Source organism: Ailuropoda melanoleuca, chromosome 8 (genome assembly GCF_002007445.2).
Source record: "Ailuropoda melanoleuca isolate Jingjing chromosome 8, ASM200744v2, whole genome shotgun sequence".
NCBI lineage: Eukaryota > Metazoa > Chordata > Mammalia > Carnivora > Ursidae > Ailuropoda > Ailuropoda melanoleuca.
The window spans coordinates 115,525,350-115,541,280 of record NC_048225.1 but is presented as its reverse complement, the minus strand read 5'-3'; the positions used below and the strand labels follow the sequence as shown (position 1 = coordinate 115,541,280).

General features: G+C 35.1%; 1 protein-coding gene across 3 annotated transcripts in view; it reads right to left on the bottom strand.

The window, feature by feature from the left end:
* The window catches only part of SPATA17 (spermatogenesis associated 17), a 175,746-nt gene that overhangs the window by 56,764 nt on the left and 103,051 nt on the right, over window positions 1-15,931 (bottom strand). For 2 of the 3 annotated variants that reach the window (XM_034667195.1, XM_002926656.4), the window contains one exon: window positions 13,467-13,615. In XM_034667195.1, the coding sequence (XP_034523086.1) occupies window positions 13,467-13,615 (149 nt within the window). The remainder of the gene's footprint in view (window positions 1-13,466; window positions 13,616-15,931) is intronic. The other variant, XR_004627369.1, reaches the window with a different exon arrangement.

Genomic DNA, 15,931 nt, shown 5'->3' with positions numbered 1-15,931 from the left:
CAAATAAATAAATAAAATCTTAAAAAAAAATAAATAAAAGCAGAAGAATACAGATTCTATAATATATAGGTGGCTTACTTTGATGTTAATTTTCAGCACAATTCTAAAGTAGAATATTTTATTTTTTTTAAAGATTTTATTTATTTATTTGACAGAGAGAGAGGCAGCCAGCGAGAGAGGGAACACAAGCAGGCGGAGTGGGAGAGGAAGAAGCAGGCTCCCAGTGGAGGAGCCCGATGTGGGGCTCAATCCCAGAACACCAGGATCACGCCCTGAGCCGAAGGCAGACGCTTAACCGCTGTGCCACCCAGGCGCCCCTAAAGTAGAATATTAAAATAAAATTCTAGAAAAGTGGTGACATATATATATGGCATGGACACATATGATACTGGCACCATTTTAATACTTTAGTATGTCTATATTTTCATATTTTAAAATTAATTTTAAAATTTTAATTTCATACAAAAATTAAATATAAATTTTTAAAATATGAATTTAAATATCTGAATATTTTAATGTGTATATGCATTATAAGCATATATACACAAATTTATATAAATGTAGAAAGAGATGTATATTCATATAAACATATATATCATCATGGGTAAGAGTAAAATTTTAGACATATGCCTGAAGTTTGGCAAAGAACTGGACAAGTTCTTTTATGATATCCTGAAGACTAGGGGAGAAATAAGAACTAGCTGATATTTAAAGAAGAAAGCAAAGCTGTCAATGAATGACTTCCCAAAGGCCAAATCCAATACATTCTTTTAGTTCTCACTTGACTTGACCTCTGCATCATGCTGTTCATCCAGTCCTTCCAGTGAATTTTTTTTTCTTTACATTTGCACAATATCTCCTGGTTCTCTTCGTTGCTTTGTCAATTCCTTGATGGACTTACCATTTTCTTTCCATACATTGAGTTAATGATGCCTTTCCTAACCAGAACTGTGCATTAGAATCACCACGGCATATATCTCACATACATCTGCCTATTGAGTCAAAGTATCTGTGACTGAGGAAGGCATATGTATATAATTTTAAGCCTCAAGGTGATGGAGATGAGCAACCTAATTAAGAACCATGGTCCTAACATTAAAGCAACTCCCAGAAATCTGTACTTAATCTTCTCTTGATATAGTTTCGACCTAGGAGATTTTTCCACCACCAAGGTTTTAACTATTTCCTCTATAGTGATGATTTCTAAACCTTTATCTCTCTATACAGTGTTCTTCTTTGACTCAAGACCAATATTTTCAAATGCTCACTAGGAATATCTACTTAGATACACAATAGGAATCTTAAACAGAGCAGTCCCCAAATTAAACTTATATCCCAAACCTCCATCCTATCAAACCTGTCATTCTTCTTATACAGACATACTTCATTTTATTACACTTGGCTTTACTGATCTTTTCAGATATTGTGCTTTTTACACATCAAAGGTTTGTGGCAACCCTGTTTTGGGCAAGTCTATCAATGCCATTTTTCTAATAGCGTTTGCTCATTTTGTATCTCTGTGACACTTAGGTAATTATCACAATACATCAAACTTTTTCATTACTGCATTTGTTACAGTGATCTGTGATCAGCGGCCTTTGATATTATTATTATAATTGCTTTGGGGCACCATGAATTATGCCCATATAAGACAGGGAACTTAATAAATGTTCCGTGGGTTCTCACTGCTCTTCCAAACTGGCGCTCCCCCTCATCTCTCCCTCTCCTCAGGCCTCCCTTTCCCTAAGACACAGAAATATTGCGGTTAGGCCAATTAACAACCCTGCAATGGCCTCTAAGTAGCCAAGTGAAAGTTAGGGTCACATGTCTCTCACTTTAAATCAAAAGCTAGAAATAAAGCTTAGTGAGGAAGGCATGTCAACAGCCAAGATAGGCCAAAAGCTAGGACTCTTGCTCCAGTCAGCTAAGTTGTGAAGGCAAAGGAAAAGTCCTTGAAGGAAACTAAAAGTGCTTCTCTAAACTTTTGATAAAGAAACAAAACAGCCTTATTGTTGATAAGAAGAAAGTTTGAGTGGTCTGGATAGAATACCAAACCAGCCACAGAGTTCCCTTAAGCCAGAGCCTAATCCAGAGCAAGGCCCTAACTTTCTTCAATTCTGTGAAGGCACTTCACCTCTCTCTGCCTTCACAGAACTATTGAATAGAGGAAGCTGCAGAGGTTGGTTGAATCTAGCAGAGGTTGGTTTGTGAGGTTATGGAAAAGAAGCAATCTCCATAATATAAAAGTGTAAGGTGAAGCAGCAAGTGCTAATGCAGAAGTGACAGCAACTTATCCAAAAGATCCAGCTAAGGTAATTAATGAAGATGGGTGCACTAAACAACAGATGGTCAATGTAAACAAAATAGCCTTCTATTGGAAGAAGATGCCATCTAAGACTTTCATAGCTGGAGAGAAGCTGATGCCTGGCTTCAAAGCTTCAAAGGACAGGCGTACTTTCTTGTTAAGGGCTAATGCAGCTAGTGACTTTAAGTTGAAGCCAGTGCTCATTAACCATTCCAAAAATCCTAGGGCCCTTAAGAATTATGCTAAATCTACTCTGCCTGTGTTCTGTAAATGACACAAAAAAGCCTGGACAGCACGTCCGTTCACAACATTAAAGCCCACTGAATATTTAAGCCCACTGTTAAGACCTATGGCGAAGAACAAAAGATTCCTTTCAAAATATGACCACTCACTGACAATGTACCTGGTCACCCAAGAGTTCTGATGGAGATGTACAAGACTAATGATGTTTTCATGCCTGCAAACACAACAATCATTCTGCAGCCCATGGATCAATTTTGACTTTCAAGTCCTATTATTCAAGAAATACAATTTTGTAAGGCTATCGCTGCCTTAGACAGTGAGTCTTCTGATGTTTGTGGGCAAAGTAAACTGAAAACCTTCTGGAAAAGATTCACATTCTAGATGCCATTAAGAACATTCATGATTCATGGAAAGAGGTCAAAATATCAACATTAATAGGAGTTTGGAAGAAGGTGATTCCAATCTTCATGGATGACTTGCAGAGGTTAGAGTAAGTACCAATGGATGTAGCAGAAATAGCAGAACTAGAATTACAAGTGGAGTCTGAAGATGGGACTGAATTGTGCAATCTCATGATCAAACTTGAACAGATGAGGAATTGCTTCTTATGGATCAGCAAAGAAAGTGGTTTCATTTGGTGGAATCTATTCCTGGTAAAGACGCTGTCAAGACTGTTGAAATGACAACAAAGGATTCAGGATACTACATAAACTTAGTTGATAAAGCAGTGGCAGAGTTTTAGAGGATTAACTCCAATCTTGTAAGAAGTTCTACGGTAGGTAAAATTCTATCAAACAGCATCACATGCTACAGAGAAATCGTTCCTGAGAAGCAGAGTAATTGACATGGCAAATTTCACTCTTGTCTTAAGAATTTGCCATAGCCACCCCAACCTTTAGTAACCGCCCTGATCAGTCAGCAGCCATTAACACCGAGGCAAGACCCCGTAACCAGCAGAAAGATTACATCTTGCTGGAAGCTCAGCTGATGGCTAGCATTTTTTTTTAGTAATAAAGTATTTTTATTTTTTATATTTTTTGTTAGAAAAGAATTCTTTATTAATTATTCTTATACATTTAAATTTTTAGAGCCTTTAGAGTTTTTGTTTGTCTCAAGTTTTTATTTAAATCCCAGTTAGTTAACATGTAGTGTAATACTGGTTTCAGGAGTAGAATTTAGTGATTCATCACTTACGTAGAGTAATAAAGTATTTTTATTTTTATTTATTTTTTATTTTTATTTTTTTTAAAGATTTTATTTATTTATTTGACAGAGAGAGACAGCCAGCAAGAGAGGGTACACAAGCAGGGAGAGTGGGAGAACAAGAAGCAGGCTTCCCAGTGGAGGAGCCCGATGTGGGGCTTGATCCCAGGACTCCGGGATCACGCCCTGAGCCGAAGGCAGATGCTTAACGACTGAGCCACCCAGGTGCCCCTAATAAAGTATTTTTAAATTAAAGCATGCACATTTTTCGACATAATGCTGTTTCATACACTTACTAGATGACTTACAGTGTCAACATAACTTTCATATGCACTGGGAAACCAAAAATTCATTTGACTTACATTATTACAATATTCACTTTATTGCATGGTCTGGAACCAAACCTGCAATATTTCTGATCTATGCCTGTATTTTTTCTATACTCTCTCCTGCCAGCCCTCAATCTGAAGAAATATTTGCTTATGACTCTATTCCCATAAAACACTGTATAATGTAACACACCATCCCCAAGATCACAACTGTGATTTAATTATATACATTTGTATGTTATGTTTTGTTTATATGTGCTAGTTTTATTTATATGTTAATGTAACATATTTATTACATTAACACATATTTATTATTTATTGTGTTCCAATCCTATGACTTATGTGGGCTAGTTTGATTTTATAAATTGAGCAAAACAGACTTCTCTTTCAGGAATTTGAATTGAAAAATAGAATTAGCTGTGGGTTCTAGAACTGGAAGGTTATACTGTATCAGGCATGGAATGGCCATGATAACTAAGTATAAACTGAAGATTTATGAGAAAGAAACTACTAGCAGATAAAGCTAGTCAGCAGAAAGAAGGTAAGAGGCAGAAATGCAGAGAAAAGCAGAGATGCCACTAGAGAGAGAAACCATGCCCCTGCAGCCCCCAAGGTCACTTTAGTCCAATTTCTCCTTGGTTCCTCATATTTCTACAAGATTCCTTACTGTATCTTTTCAAACACACCCTTACCTTTTCCAGTTACCTTGAATGAATCTTTGTCCTTTGCAGTGAAGGAAGCTCTAATACAGTGAAGGAAGCTCTAATTCTAAGTGTATCTATGCCCTTGACCACGCCATCCACACCCTATCAGACTGTTCCCTAAATCTGGTTTAGGGTATATAGGATTCTACCTATAAAGCTGTCTGTCAACCTTTCTCTTCCCCTCCACTACTAATGGCCTTGTTTTAAGTCCTCTTTATCTCTGAATTGGACTATGGTAACGGTCCCCTAACTGGCTTTTGTCACCACTGACTCCCAAATCTTAACCTTGGACAGAGCTAGTAGAGTGATATTTTTAATCTATCTGACCCCCTTACTCCAGCGATGGTTTTATATGCCTTTTATATGGTAAAGTCCAAATATTTTACCATGGTTCACATGGCCCTTTACACCCTGGCTCCACCTAGACTTTCTAACTCATCTCTGTCTGCCCCATTTCATGAGGTACCAAGCCATGAGCTTAGCCTCACAAGATACCTCAGAAGGCAAGCTGAAATCCCCATAAGCTATGCACTTTGTAACACAGAGATGGCTTTATCCAGGCTACCTCCTCTCGCGACTCTCCCTGCTCTGTCTGGCAAACTTCTGTTCAGGCTTCAAATTTCTTCTGACCCCAACACACTTTTAAACACTAAACTGAAACAGGAAAATCTGGGCTGTATAAACGCCATACTGATATAAGAATGTTGAGTATGCACAAAATGACTATACTTCTTTCAAAAGAGAAATTCCATGTACCTCATCAACTGACCGAAAGTCAATTGGCAAAACTTTATCTAGCATATGTTAAGGCGTAGTATTAGGAAGAGGGCATAGAATCTGATAATCCCTAACTAAAAGACTACAAGTGTCTTTTAGGACTTGTTCAATTGCATACACCAAAAGTGTGTTTAATATTCTCAGGATGTCACTAAAAGCATTCCAAATTACCACCGTTATGTTGGTGTTGTAAATCTGAAACTTCTTTAGCCTTAGATAGCTATAGAAACAGAATTCTAGTGTTCTGTGGTCATTTATTTAAAAAATCTTTTTTTTCTTTTTTCAGGGAAATAGCGAACAAAACAAGAGCACAGTTCTCACTGTAGAGCCAAAGTAATAAAGGGCTCTTTTGTAGACAAATTCTAGAACTTCTTAATTATACACAGGCTTATTATCTGTATCTCCAGTGTTATAAAGTACCAGAACTTCATTAGAAAAATTAAGCTGGAAAAATGAAGGCAGCACTTTGTAAATTTCCAGTGGAAATTAGCTGGGAGAGGCAGAGGAATACTGGATCAAAAGAGGGTAATCATGCTTAACTGTGCCCTAGAGCACCCGCATGTTTAATACGATTTGCACAGTAACTACCTCTCCTATTACTGCTTGTTTGGAGTATTCTGTGTTAATGGGGTTAGCTAATTTAGTATTTTAACTTAAAAAGGCTCTGCTGATTAATAAATGTTGCACACTGTGCTAGTAATTAAAATAAATGGAAGAGTTACAAATAAAAGTTGAATTGTTAAGAAAACATTATCTGAAAATATATGATAATCCCTATTTATCATAATACAATAACAGTTCAGAAAATATGCAAATGATAAAGGTCTAGAGTGTCTGAAAATCCCAAAAGTCAAAAAAGTTTTGAGATGTGTTAAACTTCTTTATCACTACTCTTTAGTGATAAATATAACCAGATCTCATCTCTATACACATTTTTTTAAATGCCCTTTTTAAAAACTATTTAGATCTAGTTTCTTTTTTTTTAAGAGTTTCAAAACATAATTTTGAATGACAATCTTAAGTTATCAAATTATGGAAATAGTAAATATAACATAAAAATTTACATTTGTATCATTATGAATAATAATGAAACTAGTAGAGCAATACTGGAGCATGGAACATAGGGTACTTCAATTTTATCTGTGTTGTTTTATTCTTTTTTTTATTTAGTAAATTTCTTTTTTCTTTTTTATTTCTTTTAATAATAATATTTTTTATTATATTATGTTAGTCACCATACAGTACATCCCTGGTTTTTGATGTAAAGTTCCATGATTCATTAGTTGCGTATAACACCCAGTGCACCATGCAATACGTGCCCTCCTTACTACCCATCAGCAGCCTATCCCATTCCCCCACCCCCTCCCCTCTGAAGCCCTCAGTTTGTTTCCCAGATCTAGTTTCTTAACCTTTCCCATAATATTTTTCCAATGGTAACTGTCTATAAAATGATACTGATACTTCATTAGAAGCAATATTTAAAAGGTTTAAAAATGACTACTCTATTTACCAAGCCTTCTGTCTAAGCTAGGTTGCAAATCTGAGGGAATGAAGGCCAATACGTTAAGATTCAGTTGCCGAATGTTTTTCACTAGTGCCAGCAAATGGCAGGGCTCAAGAAATGCAGTTGCTAGTTCTGCTTTGCTACTAAATGTGTCTAGGATGTCTCCCATTTCACCTAATCTGAATAACAGAGGGTGACAGAACATGTCATCCCAAATAATGCCACTTCCGCAAAGGATTATTTTGAGCTAAAGGCACTTGAAAAGAACAGGTACAAGAAACATGATCTGAACTCCCCCACCCTTTTCTTTCCCTAAAATCAGGAGATAACACACCCAATGACCGTTGACTTCCCTGTACCAGGAGGAAAGAAAGGATCTTGTCACCAGAGATGAGGAGTGGAAGCAGAGAAAATTTTGTAAAACAGAACTTGTTAAGTAACTTTTATCTTCCTTTGGTCTCCCCACATATTTTATTTTTCTACAACGTTTCTCATTGCTCAAGCTAACGTATAAGCACTTAGGACTTGCCACTTAGTGGGTGTTCATTTTCTTATGGGGCTCCTGTGTCATGTAACATTTATATTTAATAAATGTGTGTGCTTTTCTCCTGTTAATCTGTCTTATGTCAATTTAATTCTCAGGCCCAGCTGAAGACCCTAAGAGGACAGAGGGAAAGTTTTGCCTCCCCTACAATAACTATCAGAAAATTAACACCTTTTATTTTTCAAAAAGGTGTAAAGACAGCTATTGAATGGTCTGTACTCAGGTTCTTATGAAAGCCTATACAAGTTTAAAATACAATATCCTTATACTATGATTCAATCCTAAACTTCTCTCTTCATAGGGAGGCTCAAGTCACAATCATAATTTTTTAATCCTCTAAATGACCTGCAGAAGAATCTTGAATCCTTAGGAATACAAGGATTTACCTCAAGTTTAGCTCAGGTTTATAATTAATCGAAACACCAAAGTTTGGTCTAGCAAGGCAGTTCCTTAATTTGAAGAACAAGTTATATTAGTTTCCTATTGCTGCTATAACACCACCACAAACTTAGTGGCTTAAAGAACACAAATTTATTATCTTAGAGTTCTAGAGGTCAGAAGTCTGAAATTGGTCTCACTGGGCTAAAATCTGGGTGTTGGCAGGGCTGCATTCCTTCTGGAGATTGGTCTCACTGGGCTAAAATCTGGGTGTTGGCAGGGCTGCATTCCTTCTGGAGATTCTTTTTCTTTTTCTTTTTAAGATTTTATTTATTTATTTGAGAGAGAGAGAACATGAGCAGGGCTAGAGGCAGAGGGAGAAGCAGACTCCCCACTGAGCAGGGAGCCTGACGTGCAGCTCGCTCCCAGGAACCTGGGATCATGACCTGAGCTGAAAGCAGACACTTGACCAAATGAGCCACCCAGGCGCCCTTCTTCTGGAGATTCTATGGGAGAATTCGTTTCTTTACCTTTCCCAGCTGCTGGAAGCTGACAGTATTCCTCAGTTGTAGCTGTTTACTCTGTATTCAAAGGCAGCAAAGATGAGCTGTCTTTCCCACATTGCATAACTCTGACCTTCAATGTAGTCAAATCTCTTTTTGCCTCCTGCTTCCACTTTTAAGGACCCCTGTGATTACTTACACTGGGCCCACCCAGATCATCCAGGATAATCTCCTCCATCTTTAAATTCTTAATCATATCTGTAAAGTCCTCTTCACCATGGAAGGTAACAACATATTCACAGGTTCCTGAGATGAGGTTGTAGACTCAGGGGTGGGGGGTGGGGGCATTATTTTGCCTCCTGGAACACAGACTGGCACTGACTTCTTCTGCAATGTCTTAAATCCTTTCCATTTTGGATCCAGTTATAGTCTGCATAATTATAATCTCTGTATTAAGTCAGAATGTTTACAATTAAGAGAAGGTATTAACATATAGGACCTTAGCCCCTCTCATAAGACTTTAAGTGAAGTCCATATCAGTCTATAACACCTGCCTTATGATCACCCACTCCACTCCATCTCTGCCATCTTGATGGGTAAGTTAAACATTTACGTGGATAGATCTTGGATGGCATGGCCTTCCCCTTCTTCCACCTTTTTTTTTTTTTTTACATCTCCCACCTCTTAATAACAATGATTTCTTTTTCCACTTCATCTAGGCAATTGGCATGATTCCATTTTACATCTAAAAATATTCTTTGAAATGCTCTCTGAAAAAACGTAGAACAAATTAATGACCATGGCTTAAAAAGTAAAAATAATCCCTTTTTATATTTTTAAATGATTTTCAGATTGAATAAATCATGGGAGTTAGAAAATTCCTTAATGGAAGCAGAAGAGAACATGGGATACAGAGGAATGAAAGCAGCTCGGTACCTCTGGAGCACAGAGTTTCTTAGGAAATGTGGTAGACTGACTAGAGAAACAAGCCTGGACCCCATCCTGAAGGACACTGTGTCTTCTGACAAAGAATTAAAATTTATCCTGGAGTTGATAAAAAGCCATTAAAAAGCATTTTGTCTGAATAACAGCTTGCTTAAATTTCTCTAGTATTATAGTAAATGCACTAAATGGGAGGAAGACTGGGCAGACCGGATAAGCTTTTTATAACAATTAAAAGAAGACCTTGTAAGTGCCTAAATTAAATCAGAATTAGAAAGGAAAAGAGGGACTAAATTTGAGAGATACTTAAAAGGTAGACTAGACAGGATTTGCGGACCAAGAGAATGCTGAAGAAGGATAACGGGATAACTTATGGGTCCCTACCCTGGGCAAAAAGTTGGGGTTACAATTCACATTCAAGATAAGAAGAAGCAGGCCAATGTGGGATATACTGAGTCGGGAACATCTGGTGGAGAAGTAAATAAAGATGGCAGTTGAAAATATATATCTGGAATGTAAGAGTAAGATCGTAAGAGATTTAGAGTGGAAAGCACTGGCATAGAGGTTGCAGTTGAAGTCACTCAATCAGAAGCGATCACTCACACAGATTACATACAGAAGGAGAAGGTAAAGAAAAGAGTTGAATGTTGAGTCCTGCCATCACCTTAGCTCTATTACACTACCTCTCACCAAAGTATTGCAATATTCTCCTCATGGTTTTCCTTCCCTCCCATACATTTCTTCTCAAATACACCTGTCTCACAATCAACAAATATATATTCTTTCTGTGACATTCCTCTTACTCAAAAATCTTAAATAATTCTTCATGATCTACAGATAAACTCTCCAGTCCTCAGCCTTGAAGCCTTGCCCACTTTCTCCTTCTACTGCTTCCCACATGAAAATTAGCTTCCGTCAAATTGGTCTTCTCATTGTTCTGTGAACTTTTTCTACTGTCATTTTTTTTATCATACTGTCAATCTGCTTTTATCTTTTCTTCATCAAATCTAAACCATCTTTCACAGAACCAATTCAGTTCCTTTTCTTTGAAGAACACCTTCCTAGACCAGCAGAGACCAGAGCAAATGCTACATTAAAAAAAAAAAATCAAGATACTTAGTGTCTTTAATACACATTTGATGATTTTCAAGTGCTTATCCATGGCAATTCTTACTCAGAATTTCATTAGGTTTTCTGATTTGGTTTAAGGCTAGAAGCATAGGGGTGCCTGGGTTAAGCGTCTGCCTTCGGCTCAGGGTGTGATCCCGGAGTTACCGGATCGAGCCCCACATCAGGCTCCTCCGCTATGAGCCTGCTTCTTCCTCTCCCACTCCCCCTACTTGTGTTCCCTCTCTCGCTGGTTGTCTCTATCTCTGTCAAATAAATAAATAAAACCTTAAAAAAAATAATAAAGCTAGAAGCATAGAAGTTCCATGAGAGCAGACAATTTGTCTATTTTATTCACTGCTAAATCGCAAGAGCTTAGAACTATTCTGGACATGCAAGCATTTGTTAAATCAATAAACACCTCTGTACATTTCTCACAATATCCAGCTGAGAGCTTCTCAAATAAAGGTTACTCAGCAATCATTTACTAATTGCTTATTTAATTTCCTGGTTTCATAAAGATAGACATTAATAAGGAAAATAATTTTCTTTAAGAAAAAATGAAACTGGAGTAAGTTTCTTTAGGAAAAAGAACAAACAAATAAAGCTCTAAATGCTTCCAAAAAACCCTCTGTAATCCATGCTCAATGTGTAAAATACTGTCCTACTGCCTATGCTTATTTTAAAGAACATAAAAGAATGCGACCTTATTTGGAAATAAAACTGCTGCAGATGTAATAAGATGAGGTCATACTGAAGTAAGATAGGCCCTAATGTGGATAGGACCCTCTGCATTAAAAAAAATTATGCACCTCTGTGGTAAAGGGATAAATTTTTTCCTAATTCCTATAACAGAATTCTTATCTGTAAAGATATAAAATCTAAATTTCTAACATTTCCTTTGCCTCACAAGATATGATTATGTTATGCAGTATATGAAAAACAAAATGGTTTTAGCAGAAGCTACAAAATATCTTCTTCAATTCTCAAAAAAAAAAGGAATTATCCATAGGTTAGCTGCTAAAACCAATTGCTTAGCCCCCTTGCTAAAAACATGGTAGATTCAAATCTATAAGTAATTTCTTAAGCATTCCCAGTTGGGTTTGTTCCTGATTGGTTGATAATCCTAGGAGCATTTTCAATCTGGAAGCTTCAGGGTAAAGGGTCATCAACGTAGAGGTTGAAGATATTTACAGGTACTCCATGGAAAGTACAAATGGAACATCTTTATTTGGGGATAATATTGATATCTCATCCCTCCAGGCTTATCAAGGAAGATACTATGAAAAGATACTTCAGTATCTTTGATACACAGTGATTTCCGTAGAAATATTAATGTGGTCAATTACTTGAGCAATTAATCTTGTTATTTCATAAACCTTTGTATCACTGAAAACAAAAATAATTCTGAGTAATATAACTCTTTAGATATTCATTACTAAATTGCATATTTCGCTTGACTAAGTCTAAGCAGCATTAATCTTCTATAATCTCTTTGATAAAACCAATCTACCTCCCCAAAACCAATTGGAAATAAATGTTTCTTGTTTTCTTATTCATCACACATTTTCAGGTGACTGTCAATTATTGAAAGAAGGTATGGAATACTCTATAGCTAGTTGTTTCATGTCAAGTAATTGCTGTAAAGTAAAAAATTAATAAAAATTACTTGAGATGCATGCCAATTTCATCTTTCATCTGGGTTTGTATGAAAATCTTTATTTTTAAAGAGACTTTTCAGAAATGCCTGATTAAAATAAGGCACATTATATATCTCTCCTGACTTATCAAATGATCCAAAATCCACTGTGCTGGATGAGAGGTAATTCTAGCTTCTTTATATAATAAAACATACAGTGTATTTTGGACTTATCATTATTTCACATTTATAATATGATAACTATTTCATATTATATATTACGTAAAAATAATAGTTTACATGTTGTTGACTATTATACAATAATTTATAACAATATTTTATATTATAATTATTATAAAATTATAATAATTTATATGAGAATAATATAATTATCATGTTATTATTTAGAATATTTATAATACTAAATCATTATAAGATACAATATAAAGATAATTACAGGATATATTATAGGACAATAATAATAACTTTTAAAAAAGCCATTCTAGATTTTAAATGGTCTGTTTACATATTACATATGACTATATTGATGACAAATGCCTTAAGAGAGAGGAAGTGCTTTGGAGAAAGATGTATGAATTGAGACCCAAATCAGTGAGGCTAGTAAAATAATTTTAATTTGCATATGCTATTAGATCTTCCTTTATCTTTTTCAGTCATCTTCCTCAGTAGTAAAGACACTAACTTCCTACATTGCACCTAATTTATTAAATGTATATCAATGTTTCCTAATTAAATTTAGTCCACATTAAGAAAAATGTTTTTGTTCTGTTGGTTCTTATTTTAGAAGCACCATAGGCTTTCACTTATCCCCTTGAAATGCCATTCATTCTTCTCTTTTTCTTTCAGTAGTTATATATACATACATATATACACATTTATAAAAATTTATACATATATAAATATATATTACATATAGACACATTTATATATACATAAGTTATATAAATATGTAAATATATAAATAAGTGTGTATATATAACACAAATAAATGTATATTTATTTATATATAATTGTATATATATGTCTGTGTATTTACATATTTATATATATAAATGTGTACATGTGTGTATAGTAATATATAACAATATATTAAAAAGTATATAGCATATTTGCATATTGAAAAATGGTTGCTTCTGAACAGATCAAGGGTGGCACTACCTTTTCTCACAAATAAAAGATTCTCTACAGTATCAGGAAATACAAAATGTTACATCATTTAAGGCACCACACAAGCTAAAGCTATTTTCTTTTTAAGCTAAGAACTCACATATTGTCATTTACATTTCGCATCCATTCCTGTCTTCTAAATTCCCCTCTGGCCACCTTTAACTCATCAATTGGTTCTGCTACCCGCAGTGTTGGCTCCAAAGGCTTGTAGCGCTGTTCCAAAACTTCAGTGATATCACGGAATGGTCCCTGACAAGAATGAGGAAATATTTTATTATGGAAAACTTTTTGTCATATTATTCATGATTAAGGGTGCTGAATATCTACATAGCATACCACGTTTACCAAATTATCTTTAAAGAACAAGCTGTTCTCTGAATTAGAAAATACATAGAATATCACATCTTCAAAAAATGCTCACACAAGTAGAAGTGATTATATTAAAATATTTTAAATTAGCCAAAAATTTCCCTACTTACATCAAAAGACTTTTTATGCTAAAACTGTAAAATTTGTAGTTACGTTACTTTTTCTAATAAAAAAAAGTTTCTTCTGATATAACTTAAAAAGAATTCTCTTCCTTTTTAAGTAAAAATATTAGAAAAGATTCTGAGCATTGCTTTCAAAAAGACTTCCTATCAATAGAAATAGGATAGCATGGTTTTTTTTCATAAAATAAAGCTTTTAAGTGAATGCCACATCTTATATTTAATTGATGACCCTCCAAAACACAGAGTCCTAATTTTAATTAATTTAAGTGTTCTTTAGAAAAAATTCTAAGTTCTATTGCATAATAACTCTGATACAATAGCAAACATCTAATGACACAAATACATAGCAGAGGAAAGCCCATAAGCTGCAACAGTGAAAAATGTTTTATAACATATCTTACCTTTAAATTAGTAGTTACTTATACTAATTACTAGAATCCACTGGTTGTCTAATTAGTATCATATTAAGCACAATACAAATCAGAGGCAGCTCTGGAATTTGTCATGTCATTAATTACAGACTGCTTTTTTTTTTTTTCACCACTATTGTTGTGCAGGACAGAAGTGATATAAAATGGACAAAGATTCCTAATCATATTCCTTATCCTTAAAGATCTCTTCTTTAAATAGTTATCACTAACAAGACACAGCTGGAGTTACTGCAAGCACTGAGTGAAGACTGTGGGGCTAATAAAAAGAAATGATTCACGCCTCATTTATGTTCACTTATGTTTTACATTAATAGAAACCAATAATAGGAACCAGTTACCATAAAAGTCATGGACCGTAAATAACACAAATGGCAAATAAGTATCATCTAGTACTTTTCACAGCTGGACAGGAGGATTGCTATATTTGAAAGTAGTTAATGGATTTTTATTGGAACTTTACTTTTTAAAGATACAGTAACATGATTCCAAGTTCACTATTAAGAAATCAAATGGGGATTTTTTTTTTCAGATTCTTCATGTTTTACTTTGAGAAATTCTATGGTTTTAAAAATTAATGTGTGGTTGTGTTACCTGGGGAAAATTACTTCTTCAGACCTTCTTTCCTTATATGTAAAATGGAATAATAACTCTCTCACAAAAGTGCTCTTAAGATACATAAGACAATGTAAGTAACACTCTTAGCATTGTACTGAGAACATACTAAAAATTCACAAATGATACCCCTGGCTTTATTTTCATTATTAGTTTCAAGAGAAGTTTGGAGAAGGTTTTGAACAATAGCAGCATTAAATATATAACGAAATATGCAAGGCTAGGAGTTTGAAGGGACCAGCATCCACAAGGAGGAATGGTCTTCTAAGTGGCCAAGCTCTACCTTCTAAACTTTGTTGGTGTATCAACATAACACATATCCACTTGTAGACTTACCCCACTACTTGTTATGGAACTTACTATTTTCAAAGAGACTAGGAAATGAAAATGGAGTAGCCCTACTCAAGCAGCAAAATTTAGAATAAAAATAGACCCTGTCTTCCTGTTGGGTTCAGTATAATCTTTGTGACCCTAATCGTCCCATAATCACGTCCATCTCTCTATATCAGTGCCTGGTCCATACATTTATATCTTAGACACTTAGACAAGTGTCTTGCCCTTGAGTTCAACAGAACTTCTCCCTGGTTAGAAATGTCAAGCTTCTCCTATGCCAAAGCTTCTGTTATTTTGTATTTCTGTTGATAGACTGCCTTTCAGATCTCAAGTGATCTGAATATTGATACCAGAAGTGACATGGGGCCTCAGATTTGGGGCATAGCTTCAAACTTTGGATCTGCTCATTGCATTCATTTCCAAATATTAATCCCTATAATGCCTAGACTCAGCCTGAATCTATAAGTCTCCTTTGACTCTTAGCTATAGTTTTCCAAAGTTTGACTTTATTTGCATCCAACCAAATCCTGATTATGAGGGTCAAATATATTTATGTTCTTCTATATTTTTAATAACCCATTTTACTTTATAGACATCTTGTATTTTTACAATTTTCTCAAAGCTTAAATAATAATGAAGTTATGTTTTAAACTCCCAGGACTGTCTCATACACTTGAGAAATTTACCTCCCAAGTATA